Source organism: Crinia signifera, chromosome 5 (assembly GCF_055691185.1).
Source record: "Crinia signifera chromosome 5, ASM5569118v1, whole genome shotgun sequence".
NCBI lineage: Eukaryota > Metazoa > Chordata > Amphibia > Anura > Myobatrachidae > Crinia > Crinia signifera.
Genome location: NC_139221.1, coordinates 54,095,696 through 54,121,418, shown reverse-complemented (window position 1 = coordinate 54,121,418; position 25,723 = coordinate 54,095,696). Strand labels below are relative to the sequence as shown.

The 25,723-nt window shown below is 43.6% G+C and overlaps 1 protein-coding gene across 2 annotated transcripts; it reads left to right on the top strand.

Moving 5' to 3' along the window:
- Window positions 1–984: 984 nt before the first annotated feature.
- On the top strand, window positions 985–25,502 carry TRAM1 (translocation associated membrane protein 1). 2 transcript variants are annotated; one of them, XM_083187237.1, is made up of 11 exons: window positions 985–1,249; window positions 7,496–7,559; window positions 11,137–11,255; window positions 12,995–13,111; window positions 14,795–14,853; window positions 20,333–20,417; window positions 20,676–20,746; window positions 21,762–21,866; window positions 22,285–22,428; window positions 23,649–23,803; window positions 24,818–25,502. In XM_083187237.1, the coding sequence occupies exons 1-11, from the start codon at window positions 1,127–1,129 to the stop codon at window positions 24,889–24,891; spliced, it is 1,116 nt and encodes a 371-aa protein (XP_083043363.1). In that variant the 5' UTR covers window positions 985–1,126; the 3' UTR covers window positions 24,892–25,502. The 2 variants fall into 2 exon arrangements, with proteins under 2 accessions (XP_083043363.1, XP_083043364.1); XM_083187238.1 differs by having other exon boundaries at window positions 986–1,249; window positions 11,134–11,255.
- Window positions 25,503–25,723: the final 221 nt, after the last annotated feature.

Genomic DNA, 25,723 nt, shown 5'->3' with positions numbered 1-25,723 from the left:
TGCGGTAAAAACCGATAAAGGGGTTTTTACCGCATTTTTCGCTTAGAGAATCTCCCACCATAACTTTGATGGCAGAAGCCCAGAAATCATTTGATGGTGGGCTTCTGATGTCCATCCCTACTTCTACGTGTGTATGCACATTGCACAAAATGCCGGAGACTCAGGGTCAGATTTATTAATCTTGGTGAAGTGATAAAGTGTCTGGTTTTTATCACTGGCCAATCAGCTCTTAACTGTGAAGTTACAGGCTTGGTTTGAAAAATGACAAATAGGAGCTGATTGTCCAGTGATAAAAACCAGACACTTTATCACTTCATCGAGTTAATCTACGGTAGAGACTAACGCGGGCTCGCTACGCTCGCACGCTTCGGGCACGGTGGCTCGCTTCGCTCGCCACAGATTTATATTCCCCCTCCAGGTATACGTGGACCCAGGGCATGATGGGAAAATTACCTAAACTGCATGGGATCTAGACACTACCGTTAATCTACCCCTCAGGAAGCTGAAGAGCTGAGCTGCACTTACTGTATATAGCTATCATTTAACAAATAAGTCCTCTCCCACGTGGTATAAAGATCAACCAATCGCTTAACACCACATCCTTACTGGACCAGGCTGGGCTCCTCCTGCTACGTCACTACACGAACGCCTGGTAAGAACACGAAAAGAAACGTCTCTTATCAGTGGCGTCACATCTCCTGCGGCCATCTTTCTTAAGGGAAAGCTGTGTTGAGCAACGGGCTTCTGGGAATATCACTGAATCGACACAAGTAACAGAGTCGACCGCCTTGCGTTAACCTTGAATATACACCACAGTCGCTGACAGCCTACCAAACGGGAGTTCACGACAAACAGCAGCTTTCTCCTGCACCTTTTGGCGATACAATAATAGGGCTTCTGCCAGCAGCTAAGATGGCGCTGCCAGCGCGCAGCGTCTGTTGGCAATGGCACGTAGCTCCTTACACGAACGAGGCCCCTCCCCCTCAGTGCCGACGTGGTGGTGTGTGTGCAGCGGTTGTGTACAGCGTCACCCCAGCCAGCCAGAGAAGGAGGCAGAACAGCCGGTGCCCCAGCAGCAGCCGCCAGCGTTCTCCGGTGTGTGCGAGCGCCGTCCGTCATCATCAACATGGGCATCCGCAAGAAAACCAGCAAGACCCCGCCGGTGCTGAGCCACGAGTTCATCATCCAGAACCATGCGGACATCGTCTCCTGCCTGGCCATGCTCTTCCTGCTCGGACTGATGTTCGAGGTGAGGGGGCCTAGGAGAGGCAGGGGGGTCAGGGAGAGCTTGCTGCCACAGCCAGGCATCCGGTGACTGCCCAGCTTCTGTGGGACTACTCCTCCCAGCGTGTCTTGTAGGTGCTGACGGGCTGGTCGACCCAGAACAGCTGGGGGGGTGACAGTATGTCATGTGTGCAGCTTATGTTGTATGTATGTTATGTATGTATGTATGTGTGTGGTGTCATATCACAGCTGTTATCACACGTGTTACACACCCTCTGCCTACGTGTTATTACTCCCCTACCTCTAGCCTGTCAGGTCCCTGCACACCCCTATCTGCATCCCAGCAGCTGTCACTGTATACATACTGTACGCACGCACATACATACATACATACATACATACATACATACATACATACTCTTCCCTTGTAGCCTCCAGTATACACATGCTTAGCAATTCTTGAATCTGCAAACCATACATACTGTAGTAACAATGTAGATGCAGCACTGTTGGTGTAATGGTTAGTATCACAGCACTGAGGTCATGGGTTCGATCCCCACCATGGCTCTAACTGTGCTGAGTTTGTATATTCTCCCCGTGCTTGCGTGGGTTTCCTCCGGGTACTTTGGTTTCCTCCCACAATCCATGTCTGTGTGGGCGCGTGTACTTGTGGTAGGAAATATAGATTGTAAGCTCCACTGCGGCAGGGACTGATGTGAATGTTGAAATATTCTCTGTAAAGCGCTGTGGAATATATGCGCTATATAAGAAACTGTTAATAATAAATACTATACTCCTAGCTCAGTGTGACATGTTGTTCTGCTCACACTTATATGCAATACAAGTTTTATATACATTCAAATAAGTAATCTCAGGTTGGTGCAATGGTACAGGTGGCACAAGTGCTTTGTAGGTTACACACCTGGGAAATGAAGGTACCCATAGGCTTGGTGGCTTTGGTAGGTTTGCTGGGTATATTTACCAGTGTGAGTCTCTGTGGAGTCAGCACTCCCTCTCTTTTATCTGCCGTTTTTGTATAATCTGTGTTACCCTCGTTCTGCTGCATACTGTAACTCTGAATTTGCTGTGCTCAGGTCCGCTGTGTATAAGTGTTTTGCACAGCTGGCTGGTAATACCCGGGCTGCGGACACAGGGTCAGCGCTGACTGGTGAGATTACAGCAGCTGTTTGGCCTTTTTGCAGCTCATGCGGTGGAAAGTCATTGGATAACTTATATTGATGGTGACTTTGTTCTAATAATGGAACCGTACAGTAATATAATGTTTATAAAGTGTGCGCTGATGCTGATTTCTAGGTATAGATACAATGTCATCAATTATCCTTTCTGAAATTTCTTGAAAGTATTCATCCCTCTCTCTAACATCTAACTTTTAATATAGCAGAAGTCAGAATGGCCCCAATTGCAACAATATGGTGGCCTCATCTGGTACGTTTGTGGATGAAATAAAACCTACATGGACCGGACTGTTTTATTAGGACACTGTAATCTCCCTATTTTGTGTCATCTTTTATAAAATGCACTTGCGCATATTCACAGTAGAGGCAGGGATTTTGATGCAACATCAAAATGTCAAGTGATCCTGTCTGTGCAGGCACTGTTCCTCTTGAGTAGATAGGTTTTCTGTCCTATGTGAGTATTGCTTCCTCAAACACAAAATGGGTTTCTACTGTGTATAGGAAGTAGATTGTAGTGTGGGAGGGGGGGGGGGGGGGGGGGCATGGAAGCTGTGGTCTATAATTATCCCTGGAGAGTTCAAATACTGCAGGTAGACTGATAAAACCATCAACTTAAAGTGTGCGCACACAGTGCGATTCAGGCTAATAATGGCCCATTTTGACTATGCGCTTTTGTCTATCTGCACTTGCAATTTTGATTATTGGGCCCTAGGCCAAATACATTGTACAGATGACGTAGTCAAAATAGACTTGCCTGCAGACTATCACACACACAGTATCATTAGGATATATTTCCCTACTGCAGTTTCGTTGAACTCATGGCCTTCCAGCTGTTGTGGAACTACACTCCCCAGCATGCCCTGCCACAGATTTTATATAATGGATTGATAAAACTGTTATAATGTGTAATAAGCCAGTGGCACAACAGAGATTGCCGTTTGTCATGTCACTAGAGAATACTGATTTTGTGCCTCAATGATGTCTCAAGTTAATATATTAATTAATATTAATATCCCTTAATTATAAAGCCCCAGTCTTTTATGTAGAACTTTTGATTGAGGGGATCATACACCTTAGGTAAAGATGGTTGTGCCCTAGGGAGTTTACATCTGTGAGGTGTAAGCAAGTAGTGTAGCATATGGTTCAGAATTAGTGACTTGGTAAAGTGCTATGTTGAGTTATGCTAACATGCCTGTCGAATCGATGCTGGAAGTGACTGATCTATGCTATAATCCGGCATCTCTGTTTAGTTTCCAGGTGTTCTTGTTATCTACAAAAGAGCTCAGTGGTGCAGTAGGCTTAATTCTCTTTCTGCAAAGACCTGTATCATTGAATCAATATGCGGTTGATCACTGAGATTTGCTTCTAGTAAATAGTGTTGTGGAACTACTGTATTGGGTTTAAAATCTGATTTTCCAATGCTTCAAGTATATCATTGCTAATCTTCAGCCCCATTTAGAGTTTTACGTGTTTGTTAAATAAAAAAAAAAAAGCAAACAATAAAAATTATACTTCACGAACGTGCAATAACAATGGACACCAGTTGATCCTTAAATACGAATAGTTCTATCTTAACATATAGAATCGAGTAGTTTTGCAACAATATACAATATCTCCAGCAAATAATAAAGACAATATTATTGCCATGTTTAGCTATAACAGAATCCTTTCAGAAGAAATGTAGCAGTATTGGAAATCTAAGCAGCATTCCTCCATCAAGCGCCATATGTCAGGTTCAAAGGAAGAATCTTAAACCCCCAAAAAACAGACCGGCTTCACACACAAAGGGGTTCAGGCTCTCGTCTGAGTTTTACACGTTTTATAGTGCAGTTAACAATAATTTCCAAAGTCTCCCAGAAACCGCAACCGTTATGGGCATTTTTTCATTGTACTTTTTCTTCTCCATAAAAAAAAAAAATTAACTTGTGTGATATTTCCTTTGATATAATGACTAATCCCAACATAGAACAGTTTCTGAGGCTGTATCCAATGGTTCTGGTGGAGCAGTGTTTGCAGCATGCACAGGCGTCACAGAGGCTATGGAAAGACTTGTTACCATATGCCATCTATACTGTTACCATATGCCATCTATACTGTATTCAGCCATAGTTGCTTTAACATAGAATTTGACCACAGGTAATAACTACTTGCTACATCTACTCAGCCACAAACACACACACTAGGGCAGGGGTCGGGAACCAATGGCTCGCGAGCCAGGTGTGGCTCTTTTGATGATTGCGTATGGCTCGCAGGGGCGTGACCTGACTGGGGAAGCAGCAGGAAAGAACAAGCCGGAAGGGGGGAGACGGCGGGCACCACACACCGGGCGCCGGACGCCCTCGTCTCCCCACACTAACCTAGAGGACGCTGTGCCGCTCCCGATCCCGGGGCTGAGCCGCGACACACCGCCGACCAAACGCCGGGCGCCATCTTGGAGGCTGCGGCCCCACTAACCCCGCCAGCCTTGCACCGGGACCTGACGCCGCAGAGGAGAACCGGGGGACACAGAATACTCCTACCCGCTCTTGCCTCCTCACACCAGACTGACAGACGCTGCGCTGCGCTGCTCCCGGAGACGGAGCTGAGACGCAGCAAACCACAGACCGGACGCCATCTTGGGAGTTGCACCCCCACACACCCAGGCAGCCCCGCACAGTACCCTCAGCCCGACACCGCCGGGAAGGTAAGCGGGAAACCCACACCATACCCGCCCAACGCCACCCACCCCCACCCCATATGCCACCTTTAAACGCCGGATCCAGCAATAAAATAAAACGTTTGGAGGGAGACATCTTACTAGCTGCATTCCCACCTGCTCTGCTGGACCCTGCAGAGGAGAGAGCCCAGCACCTGAGATACACTGCTGTGTTCCTGGGACCTGCTGTCACAGCACAGACAGACCCCCCCATATACCTCCAATAACCCAGCAACAACCTGACCTAGCTTTGGTCGCATTAATGGTGAGTATTATAACAACATTATTTAAAAGAATAAATTCAGAGGCGTTTTATACTGACATTTAGTTGAATTCACTTTTAAAATATATTATATGGCTCTCACTGAAATAAATTTCCAAATATTTTGCTTTCATGGCTCTCTTAGTCAAAAAGGTTCCTGACCCCTGCACTAGGGGGTACATTTATTCTATAGAGGAAGCAACCAATCTGTCTATCATTTTCTAGGATGCAGCTATAGAAATGATAGAGGGACTGGTTGTTGTGGGAAATATTACATCCTTTCATTTTTAGAATTGTACATGTTACTCCTAGATATTTTTTTTTGTTCTGTTGGGTGGCAATCGGTGTCTTTGGATTGTGAGGGGAAATCAGAGTACCCGGTGGAAACTTAAGGAAGTACGGAGAGAACATACAAACTCCACATGGGGGGGGGATTAAACCCATGACTCCAGTGTTGTGAAGCAGTAATGCTAACCATTACACCATCCGTGCTGACCAATTGTCTGTATAGTGTGTGTGTGTGTAAAAGTATCAAGCCTTCTGATGAGACTAATTTGAGAGGTTGCCTGTAGCAACCAATCAGCTTCTATGATATCCAGAAGCAAATAAATTGATATTTGCAGTTTACACCCTTGTTATCTTTAGGGTCTTTGACATAATGCCCCCCTGTGATCCTATTGGCTTTAGAGAATGACCATTTTAATATAGGTATTTGTGTAACAGATATTATATACATATATATTCTGTGCGTTGCTTTGCTCCACTGAACTTTTTTGGCTTGCACGATTACTTCAGCCTCTCATCTGCGTTTATCAGTGAGATCTGTTCAATTACTCACGTAGAGCGTCACTGGAGGCGGCAGCCTGTACTGCCAGGATTTAAGCGTCTGCTGTCTAGGTCATGTGGAGACACTGGGTGGCCTGCACTTTGTGGGGTATTGTATGTGATCCAGTGGCTGCAGCGTTCTGCGCTGGCTGTGTGCCTAGAACTGCAGAGGGATGTTAACGTGGCAGCGGAGTGATGCTCAGCTGAGCTCTATCATAGAGCTATTTAGCTCATGGCAATCTGGAAGTGTTTTTTTAGAACAAGTGCGTGTTTCTCGCTTGGTCAGAAGATTTAGATTTCTGATCTGTAACTAGAGGGGAGACATGAAGTATAGGATTTTCATTCTAGACTTGCGTGCATAGAAAATGTTATTGAATCCAGATTTATTTGGAGTTCGCACACTGCTTGCAGCAAATCTGCCTTGTTCATTTTATGCTCAGGATTTCGGTTCTCCGTCATGTATACTGTAACACCTGAATTTGCAGCAGCAGGCAGCGGTGTACACCTATTCACACACTGTGCAGAATGCAGCACGGAACCAATGCCTAATGTAATATGTATTTCTGCTCTCTCTAACTTAAGTAATATATATTGTCTTGAGATCCGGTCATTTGCAGGGTCAGAGACCCGGAGTTTAAGATGCAGACTGACCCTTTCACACAGAGAAACATGTATTTCATGAAATTGCCAGGTGGAAATTTCTGTGTGAAAGGTGCATTAATGTTACACTGCAGTCCCCAGCATGCCTCGGGAAGTATCATGAGATATATAGGTGGTGATTCTGGTCTGTTCGGTCCCCAGGGAATTCGCAATTGGAACCGATGTTTAAGCTGTAATAATCCATTCGGAATGTGCAGGGGGTGTGCAATTGCTCACCTAGCGGGTGGCGGTCGTTGGCTCGCTATGCCGCAAATTTAGGCTGCTTAGTGGGCCAACCTGAATCACCACCATAGTTCTATAGACAGTCTAATGTTGCCCTCCCCATTTAAGAGCCTATAGCCCCATACACACTAGGCGACACTGGCCACAGTTACATTTATAAAGCAGCGTGCCATTTTGAACCCAGGTTTTTAAACCACAATCCTATTAAGTGCAGAACATAACTGGTTTAATTGCAAGCTGTCATTGTACATTTAGCTCTGATTCCTTTCCAAAGTCCATTCATTGTTTTAATGCAGACATTTCTGAACTACAAGTGTTAGTGAGTCCTTTAGAGAAATGCCATTTACCAGTTGTTTGCAGATGAGCACTAGTCCTATCCCATTTTAATTTCCTTTTTCTCCTCTTTCCCAGATTACAGCAAAAGTGGCGGTCATGTTTGTCACACTACAGTACAATGTCACCATTCCGGTGGAAGGCAAGTTCTCTATTCTTAAAATGTCTTATTTACGTGTTCTTTGTGTGTTTTATTGTGGGCATTTGTGTTTCTTTGCGTCCTATAGATGCATGCTAACCACACACAGGAGATCTGTTGGAGATTGCCTGGAGAAGTTATTGGGCTGTTTCTGAGTCGGATACAGTGTTGATGTAACATGCACTGTAGGCAATGTTTTAATTCGGCGTATGCGTTGTAGTTGAGCGTCAGGTGTCCAAATTGTTAGTGCTCGGATCAAAATTGAGCGGGCAATGGGCCTGATTATAGTTCACTTGCAAATGCAACTTCTCTCTAATGGACAAAACCTTGTGCACTGCAGGTGGGGCAGATGTAACATGTGCAGAGAGTTAGATTTGGGTGAGTTACTCTGCACAGAAACAAAATAACACACTCTGCACAGAAACAAAATAATTCACCCAAATCTAACTCTCTGCACATGTTACATCTGTCCCACCTGCAGTGCACAAGGTTTTGTCAATTAGATATCGAATTTGTTTTGCAAGTGAACCAGAATCGGCCCAATATGTGGATGTCAGTCAGTCAGTCATTCAGGGAAGGTAATGGTTGCGGTTGTAATGCTATAAACTGTCCAAAGAGTCACACAAAGCTGTACTCAGAGAATCCGCACCAGCAAGTTTTTAGATGGAACTACAACACCACAAGTGGACTTCTCAGTATTTCTTAAACCTGCAGGAATTTCGCATATGGCACAGGCACGGCTGGGGTGTAATTATTCCCGACAAGATCATGTCTTCTGGCCTCTTGTCCGGATTGTTCATATTGTCCGGAAATAATGGAGATCAATTCTTATCTTCTGACTTACCAGCATGTCTGATATGGATCTACAGTTTCTGATTTCTATCAGAATAGCATTTGAGATGAATTCTAGCTTAATTATCCTTCTCCCCAGACACAGGGCCACATTCAGAGATGTTTGCATGCATCTAGTACGGTTACTGGCCTGCGCAAGATCATCACCGCTTATATACTGTCCACTTTACATTAGAACAGTGGTCCTCAACCCCGGTCCTCAGGACCCCCACACAGTGCACGTTTTCCGGGTCACCAGCTGCTGCCCTCTGTATCACCAACTGGCACATTTTTAAAAATGCATCGGTGACCAGGAAACAATGAACTGTGTGGGGGTCCTGCGGACCAAGGTTGAGAACCACTGCATTAGAGGGACCCAGTTTTGTATGTGTGCCGAATACATTAGCCATGCTGAATAACCTGAATGTTACACTGCGCCTTTGGTTGCAGCAGGGGAGCACAAATGCGTGCAGAAGTCTGATTACACAAGGCGCCTCTGGCTGATTTTGCATATTTTTGCACATCTCAGAGCAACATGAAATGATGCATGTTATAAGGTGGTATTCTATATAGTACTCTAATGTGTACATTAACTGTCATACATGGATGTGATCTGGTATCTGGAAAAAGCCATGTGTACAGGGGAAATAGTGGGGACACGACTGCAGCACTGGTATTCGTGTCCTCTACCACCCTTTTTGCACCATATGGTGGGGGATTCCTGGGGTGACATAAGATGTTCCAATATAGGATGCAATTTCGGATCTACATTTACCTTTTGCTCCTAATTCACTAGTAGTGTACTAAGCACTTGCGATAAGTATCTTTTTGTTGCAGATTACGGAAAATGGTGCAGGTCGTATAGGACCACTGTTTGCCCTTTTTCCCCGCAGTTTTCAATTTCTTTTCCTAACAATGTACGATGGGGGGCAAAAGCAAACTCCTTCTTTAATGGACACAGCCGTGTGCACTGCAGGTGAGGCAGATGTAACATGTGCAGAGAGAGTTACATTTGGGTGGGGGGGTGTTCAAACTGAAATCTAAATAAATTGCAGTGTAAGAATAAAGCAGCCAGTATTAACTTGCCCAAATCTAACTCTCTCTGCACATATTACATCTGCCCCAGCTGCAGTGCACATGGCTTTGTCCATTAAAGAAGAAGTTTGCTTTTGCAAACCAACCTGAATCACCCCCTGAGTATTTGCAAGGGTATTGGTAAGTAACGGGCTAGACACATATCAAGAAATATTGCATTGCACAACTTAGTCTCTGGTGCGTCATGTGGGGTTATCTGGTATGATTTAATGATAATGGTGTGGACAGGTATGTGGTCCCTGAGTCGACAATGTCTAAGTCTACTGTTACTAGGTTGGCCGATATTGGTCGACAGTGACTAGGTTGATACCTAAGAATGACAGTACGCCGCCGCGAGTTTTTATGTTTTTTTTTTTTTTCACTTGGTTCATACTTTACCGTCCAAGTGAACATAGAGTGAGAATATAATAGTGTCCATGTCAACATAGACACCAAAAATAGTGAAAAACTCCTGACGATTTTTGAGTGTCAACCTTAATATTACGTCGACCATTTTAGATGTCAACTATTAGTGTTCATCTTAGTGACTGTCGACCTAAGACCTTGTCAGCTGTTTGTATTTGGGGTATATTTCTTTTTCTCCTCCAGTCTGCTGAATATCTAATGAACTGTTAGGATGCAGAGTCCAACTTGGTAAATGAGCCTGTCCATTGCATACAGTAAATGCAAAGATCATTCGAAAGAACAAATAACTTGTCGCATGTTTCTTTCAAGCTGTGGCACTGATGGTCACCACAGCAGTGGTGGCTGTCTCATGCTGCGTGCAATCACCCTCTCCCCCCTCTACAGCTTTTTCTATGGTTTTAAGTAAATCTGCTGTGAGCTGGCAAGTAAATCCACCTTATCTTATGCTAAATGCACTCCAAAATAGAAAGTAGTTGATAGCTGTGTATGTTCCATGTAAGGACACTGGCTAAGTATGTGTCTCTACCACCTGCAATCTTGTGAATGGGGACCGGTCATGTCATAAGATTTGAGGTGTTGTCCTCTGCTGTTCTGAAACCTAGTAATAGTAAATACTTTTAGAGCCTAGGCAGGAAAATGGCATTAAATATTAGCTCCGGGCTTGTATTCAGAACATATACATCTAAATTGTACAATTAGCCTATGCGTAGTAAGTGGGGTTGTCTGTGCCATGTTTGAATGTCTGACCATTATTTATTAATACGGCAGATTGTGGGTGGTATCCAATTACCTGTGATCTTAATCCAATTACCTGCGATCGTAGATCTTGGGCTATGTAATGAGCCGGAGCGTGCCGTGGCTTATCAGGGATTTTGTTTCGCCTGCCTCGGGCAAAGCAAAGAAAATCCCCAGTAACAGAATTTTCAGCAAAAATGGGGCAGTGGAGGCCAAATACACACACTGAACGCGTGGTTTCGGAGGGAAAGTGTATTTATCGGGAAATCTAATTGTATAGCTTAGTTTATATTAAAAAACACATTGGCGAATAACTTTTTCTGCTACTGACTATATTTATAAAGGGTAACTGGGTAGCCCTCTGACAATCTTGCAAAATGTTAAGGTATTAGTTGATGGCCCATAAGCACATTAGGTGCAGAAAGGTGGGTTAGCTATACAGATACATATGTTCTGTAGGCAGGTTTCTATTATATGTTTATCACATTGGCTGTTTTCTTTCTGTATCCAGCAGGTGTTCTCACTGACTCCGTCACATTGTACCAGTATGGCGTCAAAGATGTGGCCACCGTGTTCTTCTATATGCTGGTGGCAATCATATTACATGCTGTTATACAAGAATACGTGTTAGACGTGAGTACATAAGGCTTTGGTTTTAGACCGGAACTAATCTTTACCATAGTAATTACAATGCAAACCACTGCGATCCTATTAAAGCTTGTAAATACATTTTATGCTTTGTTTTTGTGTTTGTGGGTTAACCAAGAGTTTCTTAACCCCTTGGGTGGTATGTCCGGAAATTTTGTGCTGCCGTAGCGGACTGTCCTGGAAAATTGCCAGGCAAACCACTAATATAGGATAGGTGCGCGCCAGTGGTGTCATGTGTGCACCACTGGCGCATCACCTCTAGAGCCCCCTGTCACACCTGCCAGCCCCCCTCCCCCCCATCACCTCTGCTCAGGTGCTCCCCTGACAACGCCACGCCACAAGCCGCCATTCATTTTACAGCAATGACATAGGCGGCAGGCTCGGGGGGATGTGGGAGCGCTCAGTTCAGGCGCCTGAGTCCTCCCGAGCCGCTGCAAACATCCCCAAATCTGCTGCCTGAGGTCACTGTTGTGACTGGCGGCTGGGTCAACGGCGGCAGGGGAGCTCAGCGTACAAACGCCGGAGCGAATATTATGAGGGGGGGCTCCTACAATCTGTGGTGGGTTTTGCTGGGGAAGGACAAACCTGACCCAGCGAAACCCACCACTCAAGGGGTTAAACTCCACCATTACAGTCTAGGTCAGTCAGTGATGGCTAACCGTGACACTTCAGCTGTTGAACTACACATCCCAGCATGCCCTGCTACAGTTTTACTATTTGGCCATGCTAAAACTGATGCAGGGCATGCTGGGATGTGTAGTTCAACAACAGCTGGAGTGTCACGGTTAGCCATCAGTGGTTTAGGTTTTAATTATATCCATGCTTGAGTCCAGTTGGTTCAATCAAATTGATTGGGGTGCTTACAAATTAATTTGTGCTGTGGATAGCCTTAAAACCTGGACTGCAATTACAGAGTATTCCAAACTTTTATAGCAGAGTAGGAAATCTACCCTACATTGGGGGAAAGGGGACTTCATTCAAATACCAAAGTGCAATAATAGAATATTTGTAAATTATGCCATGACTATTCAGAATAAAGACGATGCACAGCTTTCACTATTAAATATAAGTGTATTTTCCTTCAAAAGAGTCGACGTTGATTGTCCAGCTTGACTATAAAAACCTGTTCACTGCCAGCCCATCCCCATCAGATAAATACCGTATGAGCGCATCCCTGCTTCCTTCTAGTCTTCTCACACCATTGTTAGTAAACAATTAAAAATGCGGTTTCTTTATTTTTCGTTTACCTTAAAAAAAACTCAAACCATGGTTAATTTAGGATTTATATTTTGCACCATTTTAAAGGCGTACCCTGCAAAAATGGTGGTTACTAAATGTTACTCAGTCATCCCTCACATGTCCTAGACCTGGGGTAGCCAACAGTTAATGTTTTACAGATCTCCTCACAGAATCACAAGTGAAGTAATTAGCTCCACCTGTGGATCTTTTCAAATGTGTCAGAGTAATGAGTGTGCACCTTTGCAGCAGCTAGGTTGTCTGGAAAATGTGAACTGTTGGTAGCTCTCGAGGACTGGAGTTGGCTACCACTGCCCTAGACCGTAGACAGTCTCCAAGTTGACATAATTTTTAGGTAACTTTACATCTTGTGTAAACTTTGAATACTAATCCGTTCATTTGTGGAGGATGATACCATTTTTATTTTTTTTAAAGACTCAATGAGATGTTTATTGTGCTTATCTCAACCAGCTGTCTTCTTCTTTCAGAAAATTAACAGACGTATGCACTTCTCGAAGACAAAACACAGCAAGTTCAATGAGTCCGGACAACTAAGCGCATTCTACTTCTTCTCTTGTGTTTGGGGGACAAGCATCATAGTTTCTGTAAGTTAAGTGTGTACAACTCATATGTGGATCAGCAAATACACAAGGTTCCCATGATTACTGCAGTTCCAATTCTCAGGCCTGATCGGATATTGGACAGATCTGTTAAAGACAATTAGAAGTAGGTGGGAACTTTACTGAGCAAAGTGCTGACTTTAAAAGGTTTAGAGGGTATGGAGAATACACCACTTCACAAGTATGAACATGTAGAAAGGAAAGAATCCCTCCACCTCAATAAGGTGCTCTGAAATAAAATATATAAAATACTCCCCTAATTTGTAGTAGGACCAGTCTGGTTCCACTTGGGGTGTCTGAGTGTCTGTTTTTTAATTTTGTATTTATATAACAAATGTGAGCGGCGCTGTCATTTTTAGTAGATATTTTGAACCTCTCTCAGAAATGTTGGCACTCAAAGGGATAAGGATCTATCCAGTTTTTGTGGGGACTTGTGGATGCGGTCTGATGTGCTCATGTCTATTGACTGCTTTCCCTAATCCTGTCTGATGTGAGACGGATGAGCTGTATGCAGGGCTATACATAAAATAGGTGCATGTGACCAGCACCAGCAACTTGTAGTATATCTCAGTAACAGGCTTCCCACCGTCAGATCACTTGTTTTGCTTACACATACAGTGCTGCAGCATTTACTGGAACAGCTGACATTCTCTTTCTGTTGTCCTTATAACTTCATCTTTATATGTATTTCTTAGTGTAATGACTCTGGGTGTAAGCTTTCAGCTATGTTTCTACGGGGCAGGTTTATTAAGCTCGGTGAAGTGAAGAAGTGGCTGGCCACTCCGCTCCTAACTGTTCAGTTACCGGCTGTGTTGGAAAGAGGACAGTTAGGGGCTGATTGGCTGGTGATAAAGTACCAGCCACATTATCATTTCATCGAGCTTAATAAATCTGCCCCTATCTGAGTAGACTAACACAGGTGAAAGAAAGATGAGACGATACAGTACAAAGTTGTGGAAAGTGTAGGCCTACTCTTTATTGCTTAATATTAGGTTTACTTGCTCTGCCTGTTTCTGTCCCAGGAGATCTTTCTGTTGATCAAAATTCTAAAATAGTTTTTCAAAGGTGTTGTGAGCCGGTTGCAAGCTATCGATGGAACTCGACACGTTTTAAGCATTAAATCCTTTAATCTTTCACAGTAGTCGTGGATGGTAATTGTTGTATAATTACATTAATGTGCTTTAACAGCCAAGGACCTTTAATGTATATGAAACGGCCAATAGAACAGCTAAGCCAGGGTAGCATATTGCTGTGCTGCATTTTCCGAACTCACAGCAAGGTAATGATCGGTATAGCCAGCACCGCTTACTTAATCTGTATGCAGCACAAGAATATGAGCATGGTAATATTGCAGGTCTCTCCAGGATGTACTAAGCTGAAGTGCCTGCAGTGTTTGTGGTATTAGAGTCACCATGGCAACCACTTCTGAACAGTAATGTTATTTTCAGCAAAATAGCTACCTGCACAACCACTAATTACCGTGTTTGGATACGGCTTTAATGATTTAAGAATGCAACCTAATTCAAAGAGAAAAGGCTTCGTCAGAAGCATTTAGCTGACAGATGTTCCGGCTGCCATTAGTGATTGTAGCCATTTAATTCAGTTTTCTAAATGTATCTATAGTCTAGAAATAAATGATTGAAAATCTTTTCTTTTCCATTTGTTCAGGAGAATTACCTTTCAGATCCTACCAGTTTATGGAAAGGATACCCCCATGTATACTTCCCGTGAGTAAACGCATTTCTCTTCATCTTTGATTGTTTCGTTACCCATATACTTTTGACCTGATTGCCGGAGTATGGCCCATAAAAGCTTATGCTGCCCATACATATGTCAGACATTGCATGCAATCATTCAATTTTGGCCACAGCTGGCCGATAAATCGAATGATTGCATGCATTTTTAAGCTGGCATTCGACGCGATGCACAGGCATCGATAAATATTATGAGCTGCACATAATATTTATCGAATTGCGTGAGCAATCACTTGTGGTTTTTAACCACATGCGATGACTCGAATGCAATCAGCTGTGGGAGCGGGGCAGGGATGGGGACCAGAGCCAGCGGGGGCAGACAAGGAGTGGGAGCCGGTACTTAAGCGGGGCAGGGATGGGGACCGGCGGGAGCTTGTACCTTAGCGGGAGCTGGGGACAGGAGCGGTGGAGCTTTCAGGCAGCGGGACTCAGCGGCGGCAGTAGATGACTTGAAAAACTAGTCGGCCCACTGATTGGCTGAGGCTGCTGAGAGAGAGCTCTCTCAGCCAATCAGTGGCCGCCTGAATGTGAGGCCGCTGATTTGAGAGAGCTCTCAGTCTCAGCAGCCTCGGCCAATCAGAGGGCCGTCCAGTATTTCAAAGTCATATGCTGCCGCTGCTGAGTCCGGCCGCCTGACCACTAGTACTGGCCTTGGGCTATTACTACGTATATGGTCCTGATGTGGGCGCTAGCCTCTGCTACCACACAGCTGTGCAGTTCTGACCTGACCGTTCTGAAATGATATACAGATGGGTGTATCTGGTAAATCAGCCATAACTGTTATGGACCGATGGTGTAACCCAATAGCTGCAATAGTGAGGATGATGGGTCATAGAAAACTGTTCACAGAGAACATGTTACGATGGAGAGAGTACTTTTTCCTAGTGCACCCTTGTATGCTGGAGCAGGGGTTCTGCTCAAGTTGTTCTTCACTATCCTCACTCCAGGGTACTGCCTTCATTCAGCGGTCTTTGCCTTTAAGCAGGGATATTGCAGAAGGTAACATATTTGCTAACTGGATGCGTTTTATTTCTATGCGGTCTCCGAAGTAGGAAGCTACATGTATGTAATGTAAAACCTTGAAAATGTGACCAATTCTTTATAATTGGTTTATATTCTACATAAACCGCAAATTCGGCCCCTTTGTCAATGGTGGTGTCTACGTATGCGCACAGGTGGTGGTAAAGCGCATGTGTAGACCCCCACTGCACACACCTTTGGCGATCTTTTCAAGCACTGGGTCACTCGTACAGTGATTGACAGGCAGGGCGTGTTCCAGGGTGGACACCCAGCGTTTCATGGGCGAGTCCCTGCAACAGGTAGTCACGACCAAAGCTGGGCGGACCCCAAGGAATGCAGGTGTTCCCTTACCTGCTCGGGGTGGGCGGCTGACATCAGCTCCCACCTTCAATTTGCAGAAGACTGTGCAGCCGAACAGTAAGTCCTGGGCTACCTTTTGGCTGTGAGCAGAGGAAGGATTTTTCCTCTATGTGGGCGCTTGCGAGCAGATGTGTAAGTGTACACATCTGGTTGCAACATAGCAATGCGACTTGGGTGGCGGAGATGGGTGGGGGGGGGTGCATACCCCAGGTTGTGTTAACCTGCTCGCTAGCCTCCGAATAAACGTGGCCTAGCGAGCAAGTCTGAATTACCCCTTTAGTTTCTTACTAATCTGTTTGAAGACCGTTACGCCAGTAGTGGGATTTCTTGTGAGCGATGGTTATATTATATTATATTGTGTATTATTCACTGTACACAAAACAGCCCAGCAAGAAGTGACTTCTACCAGGTGTCTTGTTACACATGGATCGTTCCATGCAGTGCTCATTAGTAATAGTAGATACCCTTTGTACTAAAAATAAGATTAATTACAGTACATTCTAACAGATGCCAATTAAATAAAATAAAAAATTTCCAGTAAACCGTATATGTAAAATGTTAGAACTAAGCACTTACCCCGATGCATTTCCTGGCACAAATCACTGTGTCACTATATTAATGAAGCTATTGTCCAGCCTGGGGAAAAAATAGCTCTATCCAGTAATAAATAGACCTGGTGCTGACTGAGCTACACCCAGAATAGAGTTCTAGCAGCTACGTTCATACTGGAAGAGGAATTAGCTGTAACAATGCACCATAGCTGGGACCCACAAACACCGGAGCTACACCCAGAATAGAGTTCTAGCAGCTACGTTCTTACTGGAAGCGGAATTTGCTGTAACAATGTACCATAGCTGGCACCCACAAACACCGGAGCTACACACAGAATAGAGTTCTAGCAGCTACGTTCATACTGGAAGAGGAATTTGCTGTAACAATGTACCATAGCTGGCACCCACAAACACCGGAGCTACACACAGAATAGAGTTCTAGCAGCTACGTTCATACTGGAAGAGGAATTTGCTGTAACAATGTACCATAGCTGGCACCCACAAACACCGGAGCTACACACAGAATAGAGTTCTAGCAGCTACGTTCATACTGGAAGAGGAATTTGCTGTAACAATGTACCATAGCTGGCACCCACAAACACCGGACCTACACCCAGAATAGAGTTCTAGCAGCTACGTTCATACTGGAAGAGGAATGTGCTGTAACAATGCACTATAGCTGGCACCCACAAACACCGGAGCTACACACAGAATAGAGTTCTAGCAGCTACGTTCATACTGGAAGAGGAATTAGCTGTAACAATGCACCATAGCTGGCACCCACAAACACCGGAGCTACACACAGAATAGTTCTAGCAGCTACGTTCATACTGGAAGAGGAATTTGCTGTAACAATGTACCATAGCTGGCACCCACAAACACAGGAGCTACACACAGAATAGAGTTCTAGCAGCTACGTTCATACTGGAAGAGGAATTAGCTGTAACAATGTACAATAGCTGGCACCCACATGACCGGAGCTACACCCAGAATAGAGTTCTAGCAGCTACGTTCATACTGGAAGAGGAATTAGCTGTAACAATGTACCATAGCTGGCACCCACAAACACCGGAGCTACACTCAGAATAGAGTTCTAGCAGCTACGTTCATACTGGAAGAGGAATTAGCTGTAACAATGCACCATAGCTGGCACCCACAAACACCGGAGCTACACTCAGAATAGAGTTCTAGCAGCTACGTTCATACTGGAAGAGGAATTTGCTGTAACAATGTACCATAGCTGGCACCCACAAACACCGGAGCTACACACAGAATAGAGTTCTAGCAGCTACGTTCATACTGGAAGAGGAATGTGCTGTAACAATGTACCATAGCTGGCACCCACAAACACCGGAGCTACACACAGAATAGAGTTCTAGCAGCTACGTTCATACTGGAAGAGGAATGTGCTGTAACAATGTACCATAGCTGGCACCCACAAACACCGGAGCTACACACAGAATAGAGTTCTAGCAGCTACGTTCATACTGTAAGAGGAATGTGCTGTAACAATGTTCCATAGCTGGCACCCACATGACCAGACCTACACACAGAATAGAGTTATAGCAGCTACGTTCATACTGGAAGAGGAATTTGCTGTAACAATGTACCATAGCTGGCACCCACAAACACCGGAGCTACACACAGAATAGAGTTCTAGCAGCTACGTTCATACTGGAAGAGGAATTAGCTGTAACAATGTACCATAGCTGGCACCCACAAACACCGGAGCTACACACAGAATAGAGTTCTAGCAGCTACGTTCATACTGTAAGAGGAATGTGCTGTAACAATGTTCCATAGCTGGCACCCACATGACCAGACCTACACACAGAATAGAGTTATAGCAGCTACGTTCATACTGGAAGAGGAATTTGCTGTAACAATGCACCATAGCTGGCACCCACAAATACCTATTCCATTCTTAAATCAAACAAGCATAAAAAATCTGCAACTCCCATTAAGCTGATGGGGTTTTTTTTTTGGGGGGGGGGGGAAACAAGGCTGCTAATGGGAGGTAGCTATTTCCCTCCCGCTGTTACACACATCAAAGGGTGTAGTCCGTTTGCAGAAACATTCACAAGCCACATTTCAGGGCAAACTAAATTTGGAACTATTGCATTAGGGTGTCACAGGTCAGGCAACTGAGAAGTGACAATGGCTGTGCCTACAGCTGGATACACCCTGTACAGAGAGTCCTCCGACCAACCCTCCAGCTTACATTTATACTTACTGATCACCCGCTAGCCGCCAGCATTGATTTCAGACGCAGCAGCCAGTGTACGGGAAGTTGGCAGACCACCCTTTTAACATCGCCAAATGCACCAATATATCTGCAGATATATCCAGCATCAGCTGTGCTGCAAGGCTGGCACAGAGGGGTAGATGTATGAAGCAGTTATAAGGGAAGAGAAGTGATAAAGTGCCTGGTACTTTATCACCAGCCAATCAGCTCCTGACTGTTAAGTTACAGGCTGGGTTAAAAAGGGACAATTAGGAGCTGATTGGCCGGTGATAGTATCACTTCTCTTCCCTTATAACTGCTTCATACATCTAGGGGCCTGATTCAGAGGGGTTTGCAAATGCTAAATCTTTCACAAATGCAGCCCATTTTAGTTGTTAATAGCGTTAAGTGTTTTACCAAAGTCTTCCTGAAATATGAAAAGGTACAGGCATAATCTCTGAAGGGTCACCTATTATTTTTATTATTGTGGGATTGAGTGAAGACCATGAAGAGGGAATAAACCATGATCTTATATTGATGTATGTAAGGGACCCATCTCAAAGCAGTAATATGATGGTAATCGTCACTAGCTTAAACTTTGGTAGATGCTGACAGTCAGATATTTTGATCTCTTAAGGTGCCCATACACGGTGCGATAGCACCAGTGCGTTTTGTACTAAATCGCATCGGATTGCACGCGTGCAATTTGCACGCGATCCGAAGGCAGTACACAAAATATGTGCAGCACATACTTTTTGTACTGTGTGATGCCCGCGGGAACGCGCATTGCACGGTGCTATCGCATCATGTATGGGGGCCTTAAAAACCAAACTTATGTCATAACGATAACTGGTCCAAAGTGATGAAGTGGAGAGTGATAACCAACCAATCAGCTCCTACCTGTCCTATTTCAAACCTAGCCTGTAACCTGACAGGAGCTGATTGGCTGGTGGTTTATCACTTTCCATTTCATCACTTTTTACATAGTCAGCAAAGTTTCTCAGGTATACATTTCCTGCTGGAGTCCACCATTCCTTTATTGTCCTTCCCATTGTAGGTTGCCGCTCTTTCCTGTTACAGTTCTGTGCTACATGCTTTTCTTAGGTTTACTAAGTGGTATTGGACTATCAATTTAATTGTAGGTGAGAATGCACCAGTGAAAGAGTGTGACACACGTAGGTCCTGGATGTTTCCAGGGCACTGGTGCCAAAATATTCAGATTAGTTTTTGCATTTGGCTCACTCGTGGCTCCCCCTCTGGTATCACTCAGCATCTTTTTTGTTGTTTACCCCATCAGATTCCAGATGAAGTTTTTTTACGTTTCCCAGTTGGCGTACTGGCTTCATGCCTTTCCTGAGCTTTATTTCCAGAAAACAAAAAAGGTAAGTTTCAGCTTTCACCTCTGTATGGGTGGTTACGGTTCCTTACGTTACTGAAATGTTACTCCCATTGCATCTGACCAATCACCTGCTCACAGCTACACATTACATACTGTTACATGTGCTGTGCAGATCACACCTGTAGCTAATTTTCTATTCAGCGGGAAGTACACATCTCTAAATCAGTTCGGTATGGCTTTATAAATGGAATTACAGGGAATATATTCATGATGCTGACCGTTTCATTTTCCTTTTATCTAGGAAGATATTCCCCGTCAGCTGGTTTATATTGGACTTTACCTCTTTCATATTATAGGTGCATACGTATTAAAGTAAGTATACTGCTATACACGTAGAGATCCGGCTGTAATGCAGTTAAAGGTATAAATGTTAAATTGGGCACACATGTTGGGATAAAATGCCCGTCAGACTGACCAACAATTTATCAGAAACAGGGTGAAATGTAATAGGATGAGAGATTCAGAAAGTGAGAGATTTGGAAAGAGATCTCCAGGTTTTTTAAAGCGGCAATCATTTACATTTCAAAATCAAACTGGTCTGTAAATGATTGCCGCTTTAAAAAAAAAAAACTGGAGATTTCTTACCAAATCTCTCACTTTCTGAATCTCTCATCCTATTACATTTCACCCACTGTGTCCAACTCTTCCGTGGGACGAGACTATTCCAATAAAGGAACAAGAGGAAACGTCTGTCAGTCAGCCGCAGCAGTGCATACACTGCCCAATACAGTTGACTCTCAACTTTGAGAATATCGCGAAGGTCATATTGGACGATACAGCATGACCGATCAATAGTTTTGTATCAGTGGCTCGCAGGTATATTTTACAATTATTTGGGCAGTCCGCTGATAATAGAGCAGATTGCCAATATCATTGTATCGTGTATGCCAAGCTTAAGTAGTGGTAGATACGGATTATAGCCCTATGGTATGTGAAGATAACAAGCATCAATTAATATGGATTGTTAGTGCTTCATTGTGTAGTTTCTGCTTTATTAGTATTGTTTCTCCAGATGTTGTGGTCTCTACTTCTAAAAGACATGCAACAAATACAGATATAGCCGTACTCGTTCCTGGCCGCTCGGGTCTGTTTGGTGTGCTTATGTGGCACCTGCGGCATGTAAAGGCTACGCCGCCTAAATGCCTTTCTATGAGCTGTGGGAGGGAATTAGATGCCCATGTGTGGTGACAGGATTGTACCGTTCACCACGTACGTCACAGTGATGAGTGTGGCTGGGTCTCTATAATTTGCTCTTGAGACAAACCTAGTCCTAACATGTTATCTTATGGTGGTTTTATATTAATGACACAATATTCCTCTTTTACAGCCTCAATCATCTTGGTCTTGTACTTCTGGTTCTTCACTACTTTGTTGAGTTCCTTTTCCACATGTCCCGTCTTTTTTACTTCAGTAATGAGAAATACCAGAAAGGGTATGTTTTGTTTTTTATCCATTGTAACCATATGATCTAATCCTTGTGTGGTGTAGAGGTGGAAATACCACTGCGCTTACTGATTATTTGGGGAAAATGTATTAAGATGGGATGTTGCTATGGGCAACCAATCAGATACTATCTATTATCTCTAGATGGTGCTAAATAAATAAGTAGATTCTGATTGGTTGTCTATAGAACTCGCATCCTTGTAAATTTCCCGCTTTAAGTCATATCGAACATAAAAATTCACTGTTGGACTGGATCTATTCAAAAGTATACGCCTTCTGTTATGTAGGATGACTAGAGATCTTGGTGATAGGGGTTGTTTTATTCCCATAGTAGTTCTTATATACAGATCTTTCATGCACTCCAATACTTCACCATTACCAATTCATACGTTTTTGTTTTTCTGCAGGTTTTCCTTATGGGCTATTCTGTTTGTTCTTGGTCGTCTCCTGACTCTCATACTCTCCGTACTCACTGTTGGATTTGGACTGTCTCGAGCAGAGAATCAGGAATTGGACATAAGCTCTGGAAACTTCAACATTCTAGCAATCCGGTACGTGTTCTGTGTATATGAGTGTCATTATTGCAGTACAGCCGTTGTTTTCTTTCTATATTGTGTATTATTGCATTTATACATTGGATAATGCGCTGTATCATTTAGAGGTCTCCTCCCAATTTTCTTAATAAGAAAAATAAGTTGACCGCTTCCAGTAAGCCGTTTGCATTAGGGCTGGTCCATCCATGCTAATACAGCCTGCTCAGTAGCGGTAATCAAAGCAGGGAGGGTGGCACCCGGCTGCTGAAGAGGCGCTCTTCCTGCTCTGCTACTGTATACTGTATAATAGGCAGTGGCGCCGGCAGGGTTAAGCGCAGCTCCTCCCTGTGGGATCACTTTGTGGTACAAACAGGCGGAGAAATGAGGGAAAGAGCCAGAGTTGTAGAAGGGTCAGAGCTACAGCTAGCACAAAGGAAAATACAGATCCAGTAACGGTGCTAATAACCAGGTGACCATTGAAAAGTGGTTTTACATTCAATAATACATTTAAATGACAAGTAAAAATTCTAAATTAAATGGCATGAATAGAAATTGTATATAGTCATCCATTAGGGGCAAAGGCCAATGAATGGCTTCCTATTCGTTTGTATGGGGTTTTTCTTTTTTTTGGGAAGTGCTGCTGCTGCTGCATCGTGTTCTCCTGCCCGGCTCCCTGGTACTCTGCGCCGCCCCCCCTGCTCCCGCTGATGCTGCCCGGCTCCCTGCACCCCGACCCCCCCCCCCCCCCCCCTGCCGACTCTCTGTTTGCGGGCATATTCCCGCTGCTGTCCCCTGCTCCCATTGTCCCTGCAGCTCCCCGGGAGTGGCATGTGATAAATCGCATGCGATTTGGCACATGAAGTGCCATCGAATGTGATCCCAATCGGGTCCGACTTGTCGTTATGACAAGTCGGACAAATGTAAGGGGGCCTTTACTGTGTGATTGTGGTAGAGAACAAGGTGCTAGACATTGCATGCATGTTGATTGGTCCTTTCAGTGACCTGTGGTTTACACTTGCTTGTGGGAAAGCAGAGGTTTGCAGGCACAGAGTCCATAATCTTCTGCTCCCTCTGTTTGGCGTGCTGCATGAGCAACTTGTCTAACACAACGCTTGTCTGGGCAAGCCCCGGTGCTGTCATATTTAATATAACTAAAAGAGAAGTGGAAGCCTGTTACGGTTTTAAATGAGCTCCCGAAGAGTGTAAATTCTAATTATCCTTCTCCTTTCTGCTTCCAGAATCAGTGTGTTGGCATCTATTTGCATAACTCAGGCATTTATGATGTGGAAGTTCATTAATTTCCAGCTGAGACGATGGAGGGAGCATTCATCTCCACAGCCTTCACAGAAGAGACGACCTGTCGCTAAAGGCAAAAGCTCACGGAAGGAGAAAGGTGCGTTTTTGAATTTTGTTTGTGTTTTTTGTAGTGCCCAGTTCATGGTCTTCTATTTACCTGAAATGTGTTATGTATCTAGTTGATTACATTTAACCTATGCTGTCCAGCATGTAGCAATAACCTGTTTGTGTATAAATATATTGTGTTCATGCAAGTGCTTATTTACTTTGCTTAAAGCGATTTCCTCCATACAAATGCAAGTGCAGATGATGCGGGATGGGAGACAGCACACAGGAGCGCACATAGGCCCTTTTTCAGATCTGATGGCAGTACAAATTTGTTCTAAAAAAAAACCTCTCTCAATACATGTTACATCTGCCCCACCTGCAGTGCACATGGTTTTGCCCATTTTGAGAACAAATTTGTACTGCCATCAGATCTGAATAAAGGCCATAGTCAGTGACATTGTCTGTACACACTGAATGATCTTTTGATTTTGACGTTCCAAACTGTTGCAAAAAGCGAAGTAGTTTTCAAATGTCATCCAGTGTCTACCAAGCTTAAGGGGGGTATTCAATCCCGGAGGAATTTCCTAGCCAGACAAAAAAAATCGGCAATAATTTGTCAATATAGTATGCGGTCACGGGCGGTCTCGCCCGTTGAGTCCATTTGCGCCAACGTCGTTTCACTTTTTTTCTCCCGAATCAGGATGGGCGAAAACGGCCGCCAATTCTCCAATATAGGTGATTTGCTGGATTTTTATCCCCAGGCAATAAATCAGCTCTGGAATTGGATAGGGAAGAGTCGAATTTGGCCAAAAAAGGGCGAAAATTGCTGATTTTTCACAGGGCAAAACATTTGCTCGGGATTAAATACCGCCCTTAAATTTCTAGTTAACTTTCAAAGTATTTTTTACCGTAAAGTATGCTATCCGTTTAATGTGAATGTCTTGAAAGCTATTAAAATCTGAGTTCTTAGTTCATGGAATGTGTAATTGTAAAATTGTTTTTATGATGCAAAAATAAAATTGTGATAATTTGACTTTTTTTATTCTTTTTTTTTTTTTCTCAGAAAATGGAGTTAATGGAACAGTTACTTCTAACGGAGCAGATTCTCCTCGCAGCCGTAAAGAAAAATCCTCTTAGACAAAACAAAAACATTTAAAGAAAATCATTTGCAATTGATGTACTCTGCTCCCAAAGACAAGTTGCCTTGTGCTGGTCAGAGCCCCACAGCACTAGAATTCTTACAGTTACAGCAAATAATGCAGTGTGTTCCTAAGCGAGACCGTATGCCATGATCTTCAGACTGTACAGGGTGTTGTTTTTTTTTCCCATAACTTCTTAGCATTTATTTTAATGCTAGAACTGTCACAATCAAACCTAAAAAATCCGAGAGTGGGGCAGAATGATCTAAAAGTTTACTCAAAATAAATTGGCTGAATTAATTTCCCTCCTTTACTGTCAAAGGAGCCAAATCCTTACCGCAAATGAGTCCAAGCCAAATGTATCATTATATTCACCCCACTGAGAGGTGAAGCAAAACTGGAGCTATTTTAAAAATTTTGCAAAACAGCAAAGTGTCGGTAATTCTCTGTATCCCGTTGTACAGTTCCAGCATCCTACTCTTTTTTGATATGCCAACAGAGATGTTTAAAAGGTGTAAATGCTGTGATAAATGTATTTTCACTTCAGTTTTTTTATAAGCCAACTTTTTTCTTATTTGATTAAAAACTATAATAAAACAAAAAATTGAATTGTGTGTGTGGTCGATTTTTTTTTTTCTATTGCATCTAAAATATATCTGCCACCAGCACACTGTTGTACTCCGCGAATATATTCAGAAAGTACATGCACTGTTCCTTTATTGAATTATTTTCTATTCTAGAATACCATCTTAAATCTAAAGATGTAGCCAAGTAAAGGCCTTAAAATACATATGCTGTAAAAATAATTGAATCATGCATGCAGCATTTTG

Bases quoted from the DNA above. Each gene is read 5' to 3' on its own strand.
- TRAM1 (XM_083187238.1), top strand. From the start codon at position 1,127: ATGGGCATCCGCAAGAAAACCAGCAAGACCCCGCCGGTGCTGAGCCAC. The intron at 22,429-23,648 runs GTACGTGTTCTG...TTCTGCTTCCAG, and splicing joins TTCAACATTCTAGCAATCCG to AATCAGTGTGTTGGCATCTA. The intron at 23,804-24,817 runs GTGCGTTTTTGA...TTTTTTTCTCAG, and splicing joins AAGCTCACGGAAGGAGAAAG to AAAATGGAGTTAATGGAACA.